Consider the following 19,585-nt stretch of genomic DNA (forward strand, 5'->3'; position numbering starts at 1 on the left):
TTTTTTCCCCCGCTAAATCTCTTTCCTCGGCTCCCTGCCAAGCAGGCGAGGGCTGCGGATGGGATCAGGCGGGGAAGGAGGACGGGCGCTGGGAGGGGTTGGCGGCCCTCGCTGCCTTCTCCTGCCTGCCAAGCACCGTGGTGTCAGGGGGTGTGTGTGTCCCCGGGCTGTGCAGGCTGTGTGGGGCACGGCCAGAGCTGGGGACGTGGGGGGGACAAGGGTGCTGGGACCCCCCGGGCTCGGCCACATCAGCCCCAGGCAGTGCAGGCTGGGGGGCGAACTGTGTCCTCCCTCAGGGGCAGAGGAGCCGTTGAGCTTCCCCCAGGCTGGTACCCCCCGAAGGGACCGCAGCCCCCAGGCTGGTACCCCCCGGAGGGACCGCAGCCCCCAGGCTGGTACCCCCCGAAGGGACCGCAGCCCCCAGGCTGGTACTCCCTGCAGCCCACCTGGAGGGTGAGGGAGTGCGATAGGAGGATGCCAGAGGCACCCACCCCACACCCCAGCTGCTGCCTCCCAGCCGGACGGAGGACAGGGTGTAGTGTGGGGAGAACACCGGGAGCTGAGATGGGGAAGGGAAGGAGGTGGCTGGCGTCGGGCCCAGGGAAGGGAAGGTGCTTCCCCGAGGACTGCCTCTTCCTTAGGCCCTCTTAGCTTCTCCCCACCTGGATCTGCCGGGCAAAGGGCCCTTCTGTGCACCCACTGCCTGCCCGTGCCTTCCCCGTGCCTGAGGGTGACGGCACAGCACCTGCAGGGAAGCCATGTCCTTCAGGGGCCCAGCGGGAACTAACCCGCTCGGTACTGGGACAAGCCGGAGGCACTGGGCTCGTGCAGCCCAGAGAAGGCTCCACAGACCCAATGCCTCCGTAGGAGGAGGCTGGATAGGGCCAGAGACTTCTTACTGGGGCTCACAGCGGCATGGGGCGGTTTTGGAGTGCTGGAGGGGAGGCTTGGGCTGGACACAAGGACAACACGACCTGTGCTGCGGGGTGAGGCCCTGCTGCACAGAGCCTGCTGCCCAGGGAAGCTGTGGGTGCCCCGGCGGGGGTCAGGGACGGGGCCTGGAGCAGCTTCATCTGCCCAAAGATGGCTGAGCCCGCAGCAGGGCTCCCGTTGTGATGTGCCCCGGGCAAGGGCGGGGATCCCTGCAGCCCCAGTCCCGCAGCCCCCATCTCACTGACCCCGCTTCTACAGCCCCACTCCTGCTGCCCCCAGCCCTGCCCCCGCAGCCCCACTCCTACTGCCCCCAGCCCCATTCCTGCTGCCCCCAGCCCCATTCCTGCAGCCCCCAGCCCCACTCCTGCTGCCCCCAGCCCTGCCCCCGCAGCCCCACTCCTGCTGCCCCCAGCCCCACTCCTGCTGCCCCCAGCCCCACCCCCACAGCCCCCAGCCCCACTCCTGCTGCCCCCAGCCCCGCCCCCGCAGCCCCCAGCCCGGCCCCCGCAGCCCCACTCCTGCTGCCCCCAGGCCCGCCCCTGCAGCCCCACTCCTGCTGCCCCCAGCCCCGCCCCCGCAGCCCCCAGCCCCACTCCTGCAGCCCCCAGCTCCGCCCCTGCAATCCCCCAGCCCCATTCCTGGAGCCCCCAGCCCCGCCCCTGCAGCCCCCAGCCCCGCAGCCCCCAGCTCCGCCCCCTCAGCCCCGGACTGCAGCTCCCGGCGTGCCCCGCGGCGGGGCGGTGGTGGCTGCGCCTGCGCTCCGCTTGGAAGCTTCCAGGCGGCGGACGCGGTGCCTCTTGGGTAGAAGACGGGCAGTCGCCTCGGCGCCATTTTGTGGCGAGGGAGCGCGGGGCTGCGGTCGGTCCGTCGGTCCCTCCGTCCGTCGGCGCTCTGCGGCGGTGGTTGGCGCTGCGCTGCGTGCCTGAGGATCGTGGGCGGCGGCATGGGCTCGGACAAACGGTGAGCGCAGGAGGAGGGAAGGAGGGAGGGCGGTGGTGGGGTTCGCGGCGGGTCCGCTCGCTCTGAGCCGGGCTCGGTGTGCCCGCAGTGTCAGCAGGACGGAGCGGAGCGGCCGCTATGGCTCCATCGTGGAGAGGGAGGACCGCGACGAGCGGGAGTCCCGCAGCCGGCGCAGGGACTCTGACTACAAGCGGTCCAGCGAGGAGCGCCGCGGTGACCGCTACGACGACTATCGCGACTACGACAGCCGCGACTACGACAGCCGAGACTACGACAGCCGCGACAGCCGGGACTGCCGCGACTACGACAGCCGGGACTACGACAGTCGCGACAGCCGCGACTACGACAGCAGGGATTGCCGCGACTACGACAGCCGAGACAGTCGAGACTACGACTGCCGGGACTACGACAGCCGGGACTGCCGAGACTACGATAGTCGCGACAGCCGGGACTACGATAGCCGAGACTACGACAGAGACTACGACAGCCGCGATTACGATAGCCCTGAGGTGAGTGGGGCGGGATGGAGCCTTGGGCGGGGCGGGGGGAGGCGGGGGGGGGGGGGGGGGGGCGCAGTTTGGCGTCCCGGTACGAGCCCCCCTGGGGGGCTGGGGAGCCCGGTGCCGGGGTGGGTTTGCTGCGGCGGGGGGCTGGGGGCTGCTGCTGCCAGGGCTGCCCCCGAGAAGGGGGCTGGGGAGCCCGGTGCCGGGGTGGGTTTGCTGCGGCGGGGGGCTGGGGGCTGCTGCCGCCAGGGCTGCCCCCGAGAAGGGGGCTGGGGAACCCGGTGCCGGGGTGGGGTTGCGGCGGGGGGCTGGGGGCTGCTGCCGCCAGGGCTGCCCCCGAGAAGGGGGCTGGCGAGGTTGGGGGGGGGCTGGGTTGACGCGGCGGGGGCTCATTGCGGGCGCTGCCCCCCACCTCGCAGAGGGAGCGGGAGCGCAGGAACAGCGACAAGTCGGAAGATGGGTACCATTCAGACGGCGACTACGGAGAGCACGACTACAGGAACGACATCAACGACGAGAAGGAAAGCAAAACCATCATGTTGCGTGGCCTTCCCATCACGGTTACGGAGAACGATGTGAGTAGCCGGCAAGGGGCTTGGCTTGCCCGGGGGAGGTGTGTGTGTGCGGCTTCGTGAGGAGGGCACGCCTGGGCGCTAGAACGCCGCTGCCATTTTGTCGAGAGCTGCCTCACGCCGGCCCCTCTCCGGCGTGATGCCATTTTGAGTCCGGGGAGGACTTCACGCTGCCGCTGTTCAGTAACAGGGGTCGGCTGAATGTGCAGCGTTTCTTCCAGGTGGAACAAGCTGGGAATGTTCTTTTGTTTGCCTGTTTTTTTCGCTCGTGTTTGCGAGCTTTTCCTCAGAGCGCTGCCTGGCCTTTTTGGTAGAGGAGGGGATAGGCAGATCCCTTTCCTCCATTCCCCCCTACCCCCCCCCAGGAGAGGGGAGGGGGAGAAAGACAGCAAGGAGGTACTTGGTGTGGTGTTTCTGCTCTGTCTGGAGACAGAAGCCCTGACTGCTGTGGTTACAAGCACACGGAGCTCCGCAGCGAAGCAGGAATGGCTGGGAAGTCATAAAATGGCTGCTGCAGAGCTGGCGGAGCAAGTACAGATGAGCCGGGTGCAGGGTTATCCAGCTCCCTTGAGAGGAAGATAGCAAAAGCAATCAGCTTTTGAGCCTATTTTTATTTTAACTTTTTTCCCCTTTCCCTTGCTGGTTTGTTGTGGTTGCCTGCATGCCAGCCTGCAGCTGGTACTTGCAGGGTGGGTGGGAGGGAGCCCTGTTGCAGCTTGTTGCCAGGCAGGCTCCACCTCTGCCTGTGAGGCCTTTGTGCATCGATTGCTAACAGGCAGGATCCCTTCTAGTGCCTGGGAGCTGCTCTGGTGTTTTCCCACACACCTCGGGAAGCGTAGGCCCCTCCATCGGGCTGCCACAGCCTTGGATTCTGAGCTCTTAAAGCCCAGCAGCTCAGCAGTGTGCAGATAGCTCATCACTTGTGGGGAAGCTGAACTCCAGACTCCTCTGCAGAGCGTGGGCAATGGGTCTCACAGCAGCTGGTCTTTTTCTGTTAACCTTGCTTTGACACTTCCAATTGTGTATGTGTTTTTGCAGCTTCTCCCAGTGTTTATCATTAAAAAAAAGAGACACTGGTTGTGTCAGATGATGAGTGTGTACACAGGCAGCTTTAGGTCCGTTCAGAGCCTGCTGAGCAGCCCTGTTGTATTTGGGGTAGTTTGAATTCTGTAAAAGCAGCTAAAAACGTCCCCTTGTCTTCTCTGACATTACAAAATTGGCTGATGCTTCGTTAACCCCTCTCCACAGTCATTTATACCCCCTGTGCTGCCACTGAAGTGGCTTGGTGTTGTGGCTGGAGAATTGTTGTCTCTTCAGCTCGTTCTTTAATACATCCTTCACAAATGTACTCCCTGGATAACAGAAGGGGAGCTGTTAGAGGATGAGGGCTCAGAACACAGACATGATGAGGCATTGCACTGCAGTGTCCTTGGCTTCCTTTCCTGGGAGCCAGAGGTGTTCAGGTACGTGGGGACGAGGATCCTAGTAGTGTTCTTTAGGAAAACTTGGGAGCAAGCACAGAATATGCCAGATCTCACAAATAACAAAATCTTCCCAGGATCATAGAGATTGAGGTTCAGGAAGATTCTGTGGCCTGAGCAAATGTAGTGCAGCAAATGACTGCATGAGTTCTCTGGTGCTCATCAGTATCCTGTGAGGTTCTTCCAAAAGGTTTTACTCTTCTCTGAGGTAGTGTTGAGAATGTTCTGTCTCTCTGTACCGCTGGCACGTGCTGTCAGGTAGGTTGTTGCTGTTGGTGCCTGTTTGCCAAGGTGTGACAACTTAACTGTCTGCTAAAAATCTCCTGCAGATTCGGGAGCTTATTGAATCCTTCGAAGGTCCTCAGCCTGCTGACGTGAGGCTGATGAAAAGAAAGACAGGTGAGAGCTCTTACTCCAGTTTTTGACATCACCTTCCTCTTCCCCAGCCCAAAAGAGTGTCCAGAATTGTCCCCAATCTGCAAGCACATGCAATAAAAAAATAATAATAATAAAAAAAAATAAATAAAGGTTTGCCATGGCTAAGGAATGTGGCTTTGTGAAGACTTAGATAGCTGCTCAACATGTTAAAGAAGTCTGTCGCCAGGGGCTTTTGTTAACAGGTGTTGGTAAGTAGCACTAGTAGAACCCGTGTAGTAGTATGTAGTGTGTTGCATGGTTACCTTTTAAACGTGGAGTCAAAGCAAGTTGTAGCCAGCTCAGGCAGCTCGGTTCCTTGCCATGGCAAAATAACGAGCAGCCCCCCCAGCACATGACGTCGCATTTGTAAAGCTGCTTTGTCATGAAGTAATGAAGCAGTTGGAGAGAGAGATTCGCCTGTTTTAAAGGAACTGACTAACACAAGTATCCCGTCTATATCTGAATGCTGTCTCTAGGTGTAAGCCGTGGTTTCGCCTTCGTGGAGTTTTATCACTTTCAAGATGCTACCAGCTGGATGGAAGCCAATCAGGTTGCTTCACTCACCAAGTCTAGATATTCCTGAAAATGGAACAAGTCTGTACAGTTTAAAGAAAAAAAAAAAAGGGAAAAAAAAAAAAAGGTGGAAGGAGTGGTTTGTTCCATAACAGTGGCTTAAAAGAATGAAAGCTTTGTATATATTAAAATTTATAAACAGTATTACAAAATACCAGGAGAGGAAATTGGTTGGTAAAATGTGCTGTTTGTTTTAAATTGCTTAGTTTGGATTTAATTGGCTTGTGAAGATTTGGCAATTAGTCCTTTAAAAAATAGTAACTAACTAACTTCTGCCAGCTGTTCCCTTCTCTGTGGCCAGAGAGAACCCCGGGGTCTTCATTCCATTGGGGGTGACCCTGAAGGGAAGTACCAGTTCATAGTAGTGCTGTTACCCTGTTACAGGGGGGAACTGACTCTTCTAGAAGGAGAGTGTATTTATCCCAGCTCAGCTTGGTAGAGTGAACTCTCATGTATGTTACACTTTGTATTTTGGCTTTTTCAGGGTAAGACTTGATAAGGAGCCAAAATGCAACGAGAGTCCTCTTAATTCCTTTCCCAGTGGGATTTTCCTGTGGGGCTGCAAGGAGTTCCTCTGACTCTTGCTCCCTTTTGCATATTGTAACCTGTTCTACCAGCAGAACATAAAACTGTGAGCAGAGTGAGCAAAGCGTGGTGGGCTTGTGGTTCCGTTACACAGCTCGTGCCGTGAAGGTCCCTGGGCAGCACCAGGAGCAGTACTCTGCTCTGCTGGTGTCAGGCACAAAGAACCTGCTCCCTAATGGGATTTCTGGGCAGGTGGTTCCCCCAGGTGGGAGCTGCCCTGTGCCTCCTGTCCCATGCCACGGGGGACCTGCCCAGCCAGAGAGCAGCGTTCCCATGGGGTTCTCCCCACAGCGCTGTTCCCTGGAGTTGGGTGTAGTGGGAAGCTTTGCCTCCAGAAATGAATGTTGAGCCTGTTTTCAGAACCAAGGTCATTTTAATATATACAAAGCTGTGCTGATGCATAATTTACTGAAACATACTCAAATTCACTCCGGTAACCAGCCACCTTAGTCATAGGGATAATGTAGCCTCCCCAGCAGCACGGTTGCTGACTGTTAGATGAAAGAAGGATGTATTGCACCTATGCCAGCAGCTTTGTTTCTGTGAGTGCTGGGCCCTCCAACCCTCCCTCCTGCCGGTAGGAGAATCGGCTTTGCCCTGTTGAGTTGTGCAGAACGTGAGAGCCTTATCCATGCTGCGTGCTAGATGTGTGTCAGGCCCCGTTAGCGGAGCAGCCAGTGGCCCTGGCACTCTTGTGGTACCTCTGCCAAGCACCTCTGCCAGCCTGCTGTAAAACCAGCCCTGCCATTAGCCTGTCTGGGGTTCAGCCTTTAATCCGTGCTGCCTTGGAGGCCTGAGGCTAAAGTATGTCGATGGCTGTATTTGGAAAGGGCGTTCTCTGTACCCACACCTGGCAGAGCGTGAGGCTGAGAACCAAGGCTGCTTAAAGCACTGTAAATTCCTAACTCCTCTAAAAATCATGAGTGAGAGTCTGTGCTGAAAGCAGCACGACCTTTTCCTACCCCTGGAGAAGCTTCACTCGCAGTCTGGCTGCTCATTTTGGAGAGCTCGTGCCCGAATGAAGAACACAAATCTCTGGTGCAGGCTTCCAATGGAACTGACGAGTAGTCAAAGGAAACTGCTCTGGGTTACGTTCCAGTTGATGGCACCTGTAGTGCAGCCTCTGAGATGTCTTAAGCAGGGTCCCTCTGAGAGAGAAAGCTCTGTATTTCCAAAGGGATGCTTGTGAAGAAAGCGCTTGGAGAAGTAATCCAAACGTGGTGGTTAAAAAAAAAGGTCTGGGGTGTTTGGAGTAGGGAAAGAAGTGAAGCGGCCACCTAAGGACATGTTTAAAATGTCGCTCGGTGCTGTACCAGAAATGTGGGGGCAAAGAGACTCCTAAAAACGTGTTAATCCTGAAACACTGCAGGTTAGGACTCTGTCTCCTTCGAGACACTTCCTGGTTCCATGGCAGCGTTTAGCAGCTTTTTTTCAACACTCCCTGATTACGTTGGTCTTGGCTCCACATCCCATTCTCTTACTGCCCTCGTCCTCCTCTCTGCAGGATTGGATGGGCAGGGTGTAGGTGGCGGTGGTTGTCCTCCACATCCTCCCCATATGTTGTCCATTTAATTCAGGAGCACTGATTCCTCCGAAGGGTGCTCTGCCATGGGAAAATGGACATGTGTGCCTCGACACAGGAATAACTGAACCCCCTTTTTTTGCAGAAAAAGCTGGTGATTCAAGGGAAGCAGATTGCCATGCACTACAGCAACCCCAGGCCTAAGTTTGAGGACTGGCTTTGCAACAAGGTACAGTGCATGTTTTTATCAGAGGGGCTTGTCTGGGCCTCTGTGCTCTTCAGCAGCACGCTGGTTTGGACAGGGTGGTGTGTGATTCAGACCCACCTGTGCTGCTGCTCTGTATGACATCCTAGGAAGGGAGTGACAAGGGAATGACAGGGTTTTGTAGCTCTGGTGGCAAAGGAGATGGAGTGACAGACGTATTGCCCCAGAAGACGGTTGGGCAGTGAGCTGTACTAGCGTACAAAGTCATTAGGTGATGACTGATTGGTGGTACATCACTGCTGGTCTGCTCCACACTGGGATTATAAATTGAAGATCACACAGTTAAAATCCATAATCGGTGAAACTGAGTAACAGGGGAGGACTAGGGAGAAGGTACCTGGGGTGTCCAAAAAGCACCTGCGACATGGACAGGGGCGGCTCTCGCTGGCCTCAGTTGTTCCGCTGGATTCAGCTCCGTGATGTTACTTCATGACTCTTTCTCTAGCTTTTGTTACTGTGCACCAATGCCAGTGTTAGAAATCACCTGAGTTTTTACTATGCTTCTCTTGTTCCTCATAGTGCTGTCTTTACAACTTCAGAAGGAGACTAAAATGCTTCCGCTGTGGAGCAGATAAATTTGGTATGTTACATTGATCTCTTTGGCTGTGTTTGATTCTGTGGGGAGCTTTCCTGTGTAGGGAACTAAGTTCACTGCAGGTCTGAGGCTGTAAAGTGCTGTGTGTGAGTGAAGGAGCCGTATTGCCATTAAAATGTTCTCTTCTTGTGAAGATTCAGAGCAGGAGGTGCCGCCCGGAGCCGCAGAAGCCGTGCAGTCTGTGGATTATTACTGTGATAGTAAGTTACCTCTGGGTTACTGCGTATCCTTCCTGTCCCTCAGCCTGCCTGCTGAAGGGATCAAACTACCCTGGAAAGCTGTTAGTGCACAGCTGACACCCTGCTTGCTCTCTCCTCAGCCATCATCCTCCGAAACATCGCTCCCCACACCGTGGTGGAGTCCATCATGACGGCCTTGTCTCCGTACGCCTCGCTGGCCGTCAACAACATCCGGCTTATCAAAGACAAGCAGACGCAGCAGAACCGGGGCTTCGCCTTCGTGCAGCTGTCCTCTGCCATGGTGAGGAGCAACTCCCTGGTCACCTGGAGCCGGGAGCGTTCAGGCAGCTCAGAGGCTCTGAACTGCCCCGGTTCACCCAGGGTTAATCCACATCGGGTGTGTCACAGCCTTTCCTCCTTAGCTGTCTTGGGAGGAAGGTGGTGGGACACTGTGAGCACTTGAAAAGCTGGTTTCATAGTGTGGTGCTCTTCTGGATTCAGGGATAGCTTGATGTGAACAACAGTCTGGAATTGCTCACAGGAATTAAGATCTGGGGCATATATTGTGGGAGAAGGTGTACAGAGTCTGGCTTTTTCCACCTTGGGAAGGGGGGGAATGGGGATCTCGCTGCTGCTCTGCAGCATCTGGTGGCAGGGACAGCAGAAACACACTCCTTTTGAGGGTACAGTATGCAGCAGCCATTGACTGAAACCCGGGAAATTGCAGCAAGGTGCAAGGAAAACCTTACCTGTGAGGGCAGCCAAATACTGGCATGAGGTCCCTGAAGGGTGGTAAAACCTCTGAGAGGTATTGCAAAGGTGTTGAGATGTGGTACCTGGGGGACATGGCTTGGTGGTGGGCTTGGCAGCATGAGGTTAATGATTGGACTCAGTGATCTTACCAACCTCAGTGATTCTGTGATGGTACAGACCAAACTCCATGAGCCTCATGAGCTGGTTTAACCCTTTAGGCAGAGTGGGACAGCACCTTTTGGAGTAATTAGGAGCAGCACCTGCTTTATAAAGCTGAGATTGCAAAACATTTCAAATTCAGTGACCCAGGGAAACCTGCACTCTTGGCACACAGGCTGCACTCAGTCCTATCAAGTCTCCACCTCTATGGCATGAGGGGATGGAGGTGTTCTCAGAGCTTCAGCTGCTGTTGGTGGCTGCGTGTGGGAAGGTGGAGCTTTGGGAAGGTCTGAATCCTCCTTAACCTTTGGTGGTGATGATTTCTCGTTGCAGGACGCTTCTCAACTGCTGCAGATCTTACAGAGTCTCCAGCCACCGTTAAAAATCGATGGCAAAACCATTGGAGTTGACTTTGCAAAGAGTGCCCGGAAGTGAGTTGCGATAGCTGTTGGTCTGTCTTAGTCACTCCTTCCTCCTGCTTGTAATAGCTTGTCACCCATATGACTTCTAAGATTCCAAAGTCCTGCTTCCCTGAAGTGCCCCGTTGTGGGCATCCAACTCTTCACCATGTGTGAGGAGTGGAAGCAGCCTTTCCTACCACCCTGATTTCAGTCCTCAGATGATAACGGCGTCACTGCTTGTGCATGCAGCAGGCTTGTTTCCTTGCACACCTGATGACTTGTTACTGGGCACAGCAGTGAGCCAGAGGTCCCCTCACTGCCAGGCAGTACCGTGGCTCATTCCTTATTGGTGGGGTGTTGGTAACCTCCAGGAAATCCACATGTAGAAACCAACCTTCCCTTGGATGGGGAGATGCCTCAGAAAAACCTGGCATTTCCTCAAGGAAGGGATTTTTGTGCTTACAGAGACCTGCTCCTCCCCGACGGGAACAGAGTCAGCGCCTTCTCCGTGGCAAGCACAGCCATCGCTGCAGCTCAGTGGTCATCCACTCAGGTAAGGTTGGGTGGCTGCTGCTCATAGGCTTGCCTGGAAATGAAAACGTGGGGCCTGTAATCTCACAGCTTGGTTAAAGTGCCCAGAGCTGCTGTGGCAGATCTGTTCTGGTGCATTTAGCCTGGAAACTGTGAAATGTGGGAACGTGTCTGTGCCTGACAAACACCATCTGCTCCAATTTTAGCCGCAGACCGGAGAAGGCAGCACCCTTGACTACAGCTACCTCCAGTCAGGCCAGGAAGGCTACACACAGTATGCTCAGGTTGGTAGTGGGGGTTGTGCTTCAGCCAGGAGGTGGTTGTAATTTGGGTGTCTGCTCACCTGGTGTTCTCATCCTTTCCCTTCGCAGTACTCCCAGGATTATCAGCAGTACTACCAAAACCAAGGAGGGGTGTTGGACACAGACACAGCTACTATATCAGGTGGGAGATGGTTTGTGTGGGGTAACTTTGCAGTAGGGGTGTTTTACTTCATGTTACTGTGTGGAGGGAGGCTTGGCTCGTTTTGTTCTGGGGATGTCGTGAACAAACACGTATTACAGGAGAAACATAGCAGATGAGTTGAGGTGGGATCTCATTCATGAGGTGAGAGCAGCCTCTGTTGGAGGCTGTCAGAGGCCTCAAACACCTGAAGATGTGCAGGCAGCTCCTGACAAACCTAGACAGCAACTGTCCAGGGCCAGGAGCCGCTCACGGGGGAGCAGAATATTCCCTCCTGAAAAGGAAATTTCATTATCTGGGTAGAAAACACCCGCTCTGTGTGTGTCTCCCTTTGAAGTTTATTGCCTTGTTTGGCTGCTGGAGCTGGAATTTGAGCTGGAACTGTAAACAAAGTAATTTTAGCTCTAGGATGAGGTACGGTTTTCAGAATCAGTTGGCTAATCCATCACCGCTCTGTTGGCAGGAGCTCCAGTCACCACCACGACAGCTGCGGTTGTGTCCCAGAGTCCTCAGTTATACAATCAACAGACAAACTCACCTGACTCTCCGGTAATTGCAGCGCTAATTACCCCCTGCTTCAGTGCCAGGGTGTTGTGGGATATCTGGCTTGGCGCTGGCGTTTGTTCTTTAAATGGGCGGTACAGCAAAGCCGCCCGGCGTCCTGGGGTTAGTCACAGCGCCCGCGGTCACCAGTCACCTGCCATTTCTCCTCTGGAGAGTTTGTTCCCTGTTGCTGGGTGTACTTAGTGGTGGGGAGGGGCTGACTGTTGTGTGGGTGGTGTGGGCAGTTTGCACTGTTTTCCTTTCTGATGGAGGTGCCTGGTTTTGGGCTCTTTTCAGACACAATCAGCACCAGCCACCACGAGCACTCAGGCGCAGGCTGCTGCCCCCACTGGTGTGGTCCCTGGCACCAAGTACGGTAAGCTCCCGGGAGCGGCTCTTGGGGACAGGGACCTGTCCTTGCCTTGCAAGGGAGAGGCTTGGCTTTGTCCAAGGGGTCTGTCAGCAGTGAGGCTGTCCCAGAAGCCGTTCTGTGGGGGTGGTGAAGACCCCTTGGCAGGCGTGTCTGCCCCCCGGCTGTAGTGAGCGCAGCCGTACCTGCCTCTGGAAAGATGCCTGTCTGAATTGAACTGGAACGACCATGTCCCACACTTCAATCTTTTCACAGCTGTCCCTGACACTTCCACCTACCAATATGATGAATCTTCAGGATATTATTATGATCCTGTAACAGGGCTCTACTATGATCCTAATTCCCAGGTAAACACGAGTTCTTCCCACCCCTACTAACTGTTAAGGTGCATTGGTTTTGTCTCTCGGTCTACGAGTGAAATGAGTTTCCTGAGGTGTGCAAAGGGCTGAGTGTAGCAGATCAGTCCCAGCAGCGTGCCTGTGGCTGGCACTGCCCTTGGTGAAGCCCTTTGCTCTTCTCTCCTGATTCTTCTCCTGGTTCAGACAGAACAGGATTAGTGCTTCTCACGGACCTTGTAATTGAACTGTCCTGTGGCAGAGTGCCTAGCAAAGGGCTCTGGGCTCTGGTGGGTCATCTCTCAGAAAAGGTTCTCTACCAAGCTGGCGGGCAAAGCGCTTGTGTTTGAGGTCCAAGGCTTCAGCCACTTCATGCTCCCTGACTCTGTTGTGGGGTCTGCAGGCCACGTTAGGACTCTACAGAGCACTTCCTGTGCGAATTGACTGGGTTGGGCTCGCCCTTGGACGCGTGGTTTGGGTCAGGGGTTGACCTGTGACTCTCTTCTCTCCTGCAGTATTACTACAACGCCTTAACCCAGCAGTACCTGTACTGGGATGGCGAAAAGGAGACCTACATGCCTGCTGCAGAAGGTGTCGCCTACCAACAAACAGCTACCACAACCACCACCAAAGAGGTGAAGGAGAAGAAAGAGAAGCCTAAAAGCAAAACAGCTCAGCAGGTAAAAAGTGAAACGGGATCGTAACTGGGTCAGAGTCTTCTGTGGAATGGGGAAATAGTTCCCCTGTTCTGTGACAAAGGAAATGCAGGGTTATTCAGTGGGGTGTGTGCCTGCACTTTGCAGGCATTGTAGAGGCTTGAGGGGAGGTGGAGCTGGCAAAGCTTCAGTGCAGAAATTAGCTCTGCATGGGAGAACAGCATATGGAACTGCACCAGCACCGGTGGGAGTATAACTGAGCTGTCACTTAGAGGCTTAGATTGACAGGAAGGGTTCGTATAGTAAAATGAGCCAACTGCGGTGCCTCTGCTGTGTAGAGGGAAACTGCTGCACTGCAGCCAGCACCCCTGAGGTAAAAATGGAGTGGGCTGGCTTGTTCTGGAAGCTGCATGTAGGACCGAGTCTGCGTCATCAGAGACAGACACAGCTGTGAGGGGAGTTCTCTGAGCAACCACTCTGCCTTTCAGATTGCTAAAGACATGGAGCGCTGGGCAAAGAGCTTGAACAAGCAGAAGGAGAACTTCAAGAACAGCTTCCAGCCGCTGAGTACCAGGGAGGAGGAGCGGAAGGAGTCGGCGGCTGCGGACGCGGGCTTCGCTCTCTTTGAGAAAAAGGTGAGGCTGCTGGTGCTGCTGGGCCGGCAGGGTGAGGGTGCTGGTGGGGTGAGGTGCACAGAGGGCTCGGCGCTCACAGCATTTCTTCTCTTGGCCAGGGAGCTCTGTCAGAGAGGCAGCAAATCCTGCCAGAGGTGCTGAAAAACGGGGACGATGAAAACCCACTGAAGGTGAGTATGAGGTACCTGACAGAGGTGCTGCCGTTCACAGGAGGTCTGGCAGGTGTTTGCTTTCCATCCCAGATTGCTGTGGCACCAGCTGTAAAAGCTGCTGGTGGCTACAGGAGTCTGGTTCAAGTGCAGTAGGTTGGGTGACTGAGACACACTGAGGAGAGCTGTAGTCCCAAGAGCTCCACTGAGGCTTTGAGGCTTTCAAAGCACACTCTGCTCATGACTGTTTGGCTAGAGGGAACTGAATCTTGTAGCCACTGTAGCACGTGGTTCTTTGGAGTTGGTTTCACCCTGAGCAATGTCTCTTCTGTGTAACAAACATGCCTGCAGCCTCTGTGTCCCCTTTTGGGGCTCTCTGCTGTGCCCCTTGTGCTCCCCTTAATGCTGCCCTTCCTTTCCAGCGTGGGCTGGTGGCTGCCTACAGCGGCGACAGCGATAACGATGAAGACCTGTTGGAAAGAATGGAGAATGAGGAGGAGAAGCTGACAGACTGGAAGAAGATGGCTTGCCTGCTGTGTAGGAGACAGTTCCCAAACAAAGACGCTCTGATTCGGCACCAGCAGCTGTCTGACCTGCACAAGGTACCTGCACTGTGCTGTGCTGCCAGGGAGCTGCTTGGCTGCCGTGATCCAGGGGCAAAGCCAAGCGGTGATGTGTGGTGCTGGTAGGAAACTCTTACAGCAGAAATAGTTGCAGGTGGATTGTTAACCCTGACTCTCCTCTTGTTTCAGCAAAACATGGATATCTACAGGAGATCCAAGCTTTCAGAGCAGGAGCTCGAGGCCCTGGAGCTGCGTGAGAGAGAGGTCAGTGCTGAGCGGATGAGCAGCTCAGGGAAAGCCTGCGCAGGTGATGCGCTGAGCTCTCCTTAGCTGACGTGCGTCACTTGAGATGATCCTTGTGAGCCAGCCCCTTCTCAGGGCAAGGTCTGAGTTGTCCTCTTACATGAAGTGTCCCATGTGCCACAGCCACTTCTGGCTCCAGGCTGCCAGCCTCCGGGAGGCAGCCAGCAGCTCATCCAGCAGGTCTTAGGACTGGCTCCTCTCCCGCTGGGCAGGTTCTGATGTGCTCCAGGGACTTGGGTTTGGGTGCTGGTAGTCAAGCCATGTTTTAGCAGCTTTCTGTAGCAGCACACAGGGAGTTTCCTTCTATGGCTCCAGCACTGACTGATACTAATGAGTCCTAAACCTGGTTACCTCCTGCAGATGAAATACAGGGACAGAGCAGCTGAGAGGCGGGAGAAGTACGGCATCCCAGAGCCCCCCGAGCCGAAGCGCAAGAAGGTCTATGACGCCGGCACAGTGTACGTACCTCCGAGCTCTGAAGTGGTGGCTCTGGTGGGTGCTGTGCAGCTCTGTTAACACACCTCTCTTCCTGCAGCAACTACGAGCAGCCCACCAAAGATGGCCTTGACAACAGCAACATCGGCAACAAGATGCTGCAGGCCATGGGCTGGAGGGAAGGCTCGGGCCTGGGGAGGAAGTGTCAGGGCATCACGGCGCCCATCGAGGTGAGCGGGAACGGGTGCTTCCTCAGGGAACCCTGGTGCCTTTGAGTCAAGAAACACTCACTGCTGCTGCATTTTTGGGCAAGAAACTACCCTCCACAGCGAAGCTGCTTCATGCCAGCTGCTGCTCCCATTTGTCCTGTCAGATGTTGAAGCTGGGGCTCGCAGAGGCAGGGAGGCCACTCCTGAGGCGCTGTGGCAGCAAGCCTGCGCTCAGTGCACCCTGGTGCTGCTTGATTTGGGCTGTCCTGCCCTGGGCTGTTGGTTGTGCTGTGAGGAGCTGTGTCCTATCCAGTCTCTGCCCAGTCTTGCTCCAGCCAGTGCAGGGGCAGAGAGCTGCTGCCACCAGCAAGCGTGGGATATGGGTGGTCCCGTCTCCTGGTGTCAGCCTCAGGGCTGCGTGGGGGTCCCCAGGGGAGCACGAGAAGCTGCCCGGGCGGCTGGGTTTCTCTTGCGGAGTCCTGTGTGGTGCTGGGCTTCTGCTGTGGAGCTGAAGTGTGTGTCCCTTCCCTTGCAGGCCCAGGTGCGCATGAGAGGAGCTGGCTTGGGAGCCAAGGGCAGCTCCTACGGCGTCTCCACTGCGGATTCCTACAAGGACGCGGTGCGGAAAGCCATGTTTGCCCGCTTCACGGAGATGGAGTAACGGTGTGCTCGGCCTGCCAGGCGCTCCTGGCCACACCTGACTGTTAACGCCGCAGCCCTGTGGCCTGGTTGTGGTTTGGGGTTGATCCATCTCATTCCCGTGGACTCCTTTCCCCTGGGCATGTCAGGCTTCCAGGAGCGGGGATGTTGGGAGCTGCCCCCTCGCCGTGCTGCAGAGCTGCTGGTCAGACCAAAGGGGACGGCGCCGGCCCCGCGTGGTCCTGTACATAGCGTAACGTGCGGGGAGCACGTGTGCGGCGCCGCTCCCGCTCCCCGGGCTCTCGTGCCCGTTCTGCTCCCCCCCTCGTTGTCTCGTCTGTCTGGTTGGGCTCCGGTTTGGGTCCGGTTTGGGGTTTTTGAGAACTTTGCTGTACATTTTGTATGATAGCCTTTGTATAGGGTTTTTTTTTGAAGACTTTGATTCTAGTTGCCAGTTTGGCTCGTTTCCAAAAGAAATACATCCGCAGACGGTCCCGGTTCGTTTCCTGGGGGGTGAATGAAGCTGCTGCTGTTCTGTCCTCGCTGTGGCTCTGCCTCTTCCTTGATGAGATGTGAGCCCAGAGTCTCTTCCCCTCCACCATGGCTGCCTGCCTTTCCCCTGTGCTGCTCCTTGATCCAGCATCTTCCTGAGGGTTCCAGCGTGTCTGCTGGTGGGGTAATACCCCATTATCCCTTCCTTCAGGGGTGGGCGGGCAGAACAGCCTCCAGCAGCTGCCCTGTCCTGCTTGGGAGCCTGGGCTGTGCCTTGGTGGTTCTGGGGGGGCAGGGCCAGATGTGGAGGGTGACCAGGCTGTGGCAGCACTGGAGGAGGCCTGAGCTTGGCACAGGGGCTGGCTCTGGTACCCAGGCAGGCCCTGGGCTGGTCACAGTGCTGCAGTGAGGCCACCTCTACCCCCCCAAGCTCCTCTTTACCTCTGCTGTGCAGCTCCTGTGTGCCCTAGGGCCGGGCTCCTGGGCAGTGAGCTGTGTGCTCTGCCCGGGATGGGAAGCTTGCACAGCCCCCAGTGAGGGTGACCCCCGGGTCGTGTTACTCTATTTCAGAGCCAGGCAAGTGCTGGCCAGGTGGCGTGGGAGGGCTTTGGGGGGAGCAAGAGCAGCTCCCCCAGCCCCTCTGCAAGCTCCTGGAGATTGAGCTCAGCTCCAGGGGGCTGGAGCTAGGGCAGGCTGGCCCGACTCCCGCCAGCTTGCTGCCCGAGCTGCGGGACGGAGCCTGATGGGGACGGAAGGGGGGCTGCCTGGTTATTGAGGGGGGGGGCTGGGACTGAGGAAACAGCCCCGCAAGCGGCACGGGGGAGGGACTGCGGCCCCGGAGCGGGACGGGCCGTGCCAGCAGGTGGCAGCCGCGGCCCGGCTCCCAGCACCGCCCTGCCGCCGGGCCAGGCTCCCGCAGCGGGGGACCCATGCGGGGTGGGTGCAGCCCCCCGGCCTCGTGTGAGCGACTGGAGCCCCTGTGGCTGTGCCGGGCTACGGGGAGGGGGGCGCCTGGCTGGCTCCGGGGGTGCAGCGTCCCCACGAGCCCGGTGTACTGCGGGGGGGGACCCCCTGTGCCCTCTCCCCCACCTCCCTGTATGGCCCAGTTGGTGACCTGGCGCAGTGTTTGCAGCTCTGGGCTGTAACTGGGGCGTCGGGGGTTATTTCCCAGCAGGTGGGCTCCGTGGGTCGATAGAAATGCATTTGTGCTGCTCAGCTTCTGCCCGGCCCATCAATCCCCTTCACAGCGCATCCTCCTGAGCGGGGGTGATGGCCCGAACACGGGGGGGCTCCAGCCGGCTCTGCTCTGCCAGGCTTCCTCCCTCCTGCTGCTCCGCTGCCAGGAGCCGGGCCAGGCCCGGGCAGCCCCCCCCGCCGGGCAGAGCAGCTGTGCTGCGGGGCCAGGAGCTCTTTGCGGGGACAGCTGCTGGAGCGGGGTGCCCAAAGCAGGGCCCCCTCCTAGGGCAAGGCTTTAACGGGGGTCCCGCAGTTGTAGCCCACCCCTCTGCCATGGTTTCCTGGGGGGAGGCACTGTGGCTGGGCACCAGGGAGAGCGCAGTGGTGGGGGGGGGACACGCAGCCCCCCCTGCCAGCCGCTGGGACCAGGCACGGAGACCCCCTGCTGCCAGCTGCGCCTCCAATTTAGGCAGCGCGAGTGGCTGTGCGTGACTGAATGCGCCGTGGCCCGCTGCCCTCGGGGGGACGCGGTGTCCCTGCCTCCCTGCGTGGGCAGGGGGAGCCGTGGGACAGGGCCAGCCCCAGCCCCAGCCGCGCACGGGGAGGTGATGAGACGCCCCAGCAGCGGGGAGCTCCCCTGGGCACCCATCCGGCTGGGGCTGAGCAGCCACGCTCCCTGGGGCCAGAAGAGCCACCCCTCCTGGGGGTCTGAGCCTGGGCAGGGTCCTGGCCCCCCCTGAAATGCCATGGGAGTGATGCAGGTGGAAGGGGGGTCACCACGGAGAGGATTTGGGGCAGGGCAGTGGTGGGAGATGAGGAACAGTCCCTTGCCTGGCAGAGCTGCCCTGTGGCCCCTCTGTGCCTCGGTTTCCCTCTTGCTAAGCTGCTACAGGGTCTCTCCTCTGTGGATGAGAAAGGTGTCTGAGCAGGTAGAGCCCCCAGGCTCTTGGGGGTGAGTAGAATACTCAAAGGGACCCTGTTCCCTTTCCTGGGGTGCAGCCTGGGGCTCCTCACAGGCACAGGGCTGGTGGCAGAGCGACCTTCAGGGCCTCTGCACCGACAACCCGCGGCTCCTTCCAGCACCTTCCCCATGCAGATTTACAGGTGGCTTTTGGATGGTTTTATGGTTTGGGGTTTCTGGTTGGTTTTCAGCATTAGGAACATGAACCTCCCGAGCCTGTTCCACTCCAGCTCTCCAGGAGCTCCTTGGAGCATCCCTGGCTCCCACATGCTAACTGGGGCGAGGAAACCAGTCCAGGTGTCAGCACAAGCAGCCTCTCCCCAGGGTTTGGATGGGGCTGGAGTGACCAACTCACTGCACAGCTCAGTGCTTGGCACAGCCAGTGCTCACGTTGCTGCTGGGATGCTGCTCATGGGCCAGAAAACATCCTGGCGCTGCCAGTTGGGGCTACTGGAGACGTGGGGTGCAGAGGGGGGACCAGTGGGGAGCACTCGATGCAGCAACATGCACTTTGAGGTACTCACAGGAGCTCGGCTCGGCCTCAGGGCTTGGTGTGGGTTGGCTTGGCCCCCCTGCCACCGCCACCCTCCCCAAAAAAGCCTGCTGTGCCCAGCAGGATGGGTGCTGGGGAGAGACACGGGGCCACCCCAGCTGTGGGGGTGCCAAGCACCAGCCGAGGCAGCTCCCTGGGGTCTGCATCCTGGGAGCCAGGAACAGGGGGTGGTGGTTGCTGGGGCAGGGGCTGCAGGTGTGGATGTGCTTGTGCACTCCACGTGTGTGTGTGTGTGTATACATGTGCCCCTGTGCACCCCACGTGTGTGCATGTGTGTGTACACGTGTGTCCTGTGCACCCCACACGTGTGTGTATACGTGTGTCCCTGTGCACCCCACGTGTGTGTGTGTATGTGTGCCCCCGTGCACCCCACATGTGTGTGTGTGTACACGTGTGCCCTGTGCACCCCACGTATGTGTGTGTGTACGTGTGCCCCTGTGCACCCCACATGTGTGTGTGTGTGTGTGCCCCTGTGCTCTCCTCTGCTGCTCTAAACGTGTCCGAAGCGCTTTGGGATCACCCCAGAAGCCTTTTCCCTCCCCTGTGGCCACCCAGCTCCGGCCTCAGCCCCAGGGCCGCATCCTGCCCCTAGAGCAGGTACTGCTGTGGCCCCTGGCAGCCGGCTGCTTTGGTGGGGACTGGGGACTCCAGGGGGGTGCACAAAGAGCAGACCCT

At 57.5% G+C, this 19,585-nt stretch overlaps 1 protein-coding gene across 1 annotated transcript; it reads left to right on the top strand.

Moving 5' to 3' along the window:
- Window positions 1-1,745: 1,745 nt before the first annotated feature.
- On the top strand, window positions 1,746-16,267 carry RBM5 (RNA binding motif protein 5). Its single transcript, XM_084269646.1, has 24 exons — window positions 1,746-1,893; window positions 1,982-2,402; window positions 2,816-2,971; window positions 4,779-4,848; window positions 5,343-5,416; window positions 7,692-7,775; window positions 8,331-8,391; window positions 8,541-8,606; window positions 8,726-8,886; window positions 9,831-9,928; window positions 10,364-10,451; window positions 10,636-10,713; window positions 10,801-10,873; window positions 11,355-11,440; window positions 11,732-11,810; window positions 12,060-12,151; window positions 12,655-12,819; window positions 13,284-13,430; window positions 13,529-13,600; window positions 14,002-14,181; window positions 14,332-14,406; window positions 14,806-14,903; window positions 14,981-15,110; window positions 15,625-16,267. The coding sequence occupies exons 1-24, from the start codon at window positions 1,877-1,879 to the stop codon at window positions 15,748-15,750; spliced, it is 2,697 nt and encodes an 898-aa protein (XP_084125772.1). The 5' UTR covers window positions 1,746-1,876; the 3' UTR covers window positions 15,751-16,267.
- Window positions 16,268-19,585: the final 3,318 nt, after the last annotated feature.

Source organism: Gallinula chloropus (genome assembly GCF_964237585.1).
Source record: "Gallinula chloropus genome assembly, chromosome: 12".
NCBI classification, from domain to species: domain Eukaryota; kingdom Metazoa; phylum Chordata; class Aves; order Gruiformes; family Rallidae; genus Gallinula; species Gallinula chloropus.

Excerpts from the sequence above, each read along its gene's own strand:
- RBM5 (XM_084269646.1), top strand. Across the intron at positions 8,392-8,540 it reads CTGTGGAGCAGATAAATTTG|ATTCAGAGCAGGAGGTGCCG; the intron begins GTATGTTACATT and ends CTTCTTGTGAAG. Across the intron at positions 8,607-8,725 it reads TGTGGATTATTACTGTGATA|CCATCATCCTCCGAAACATC; the intron begins GTAAGTTACCTC and ends CTCTCTCCTCAG.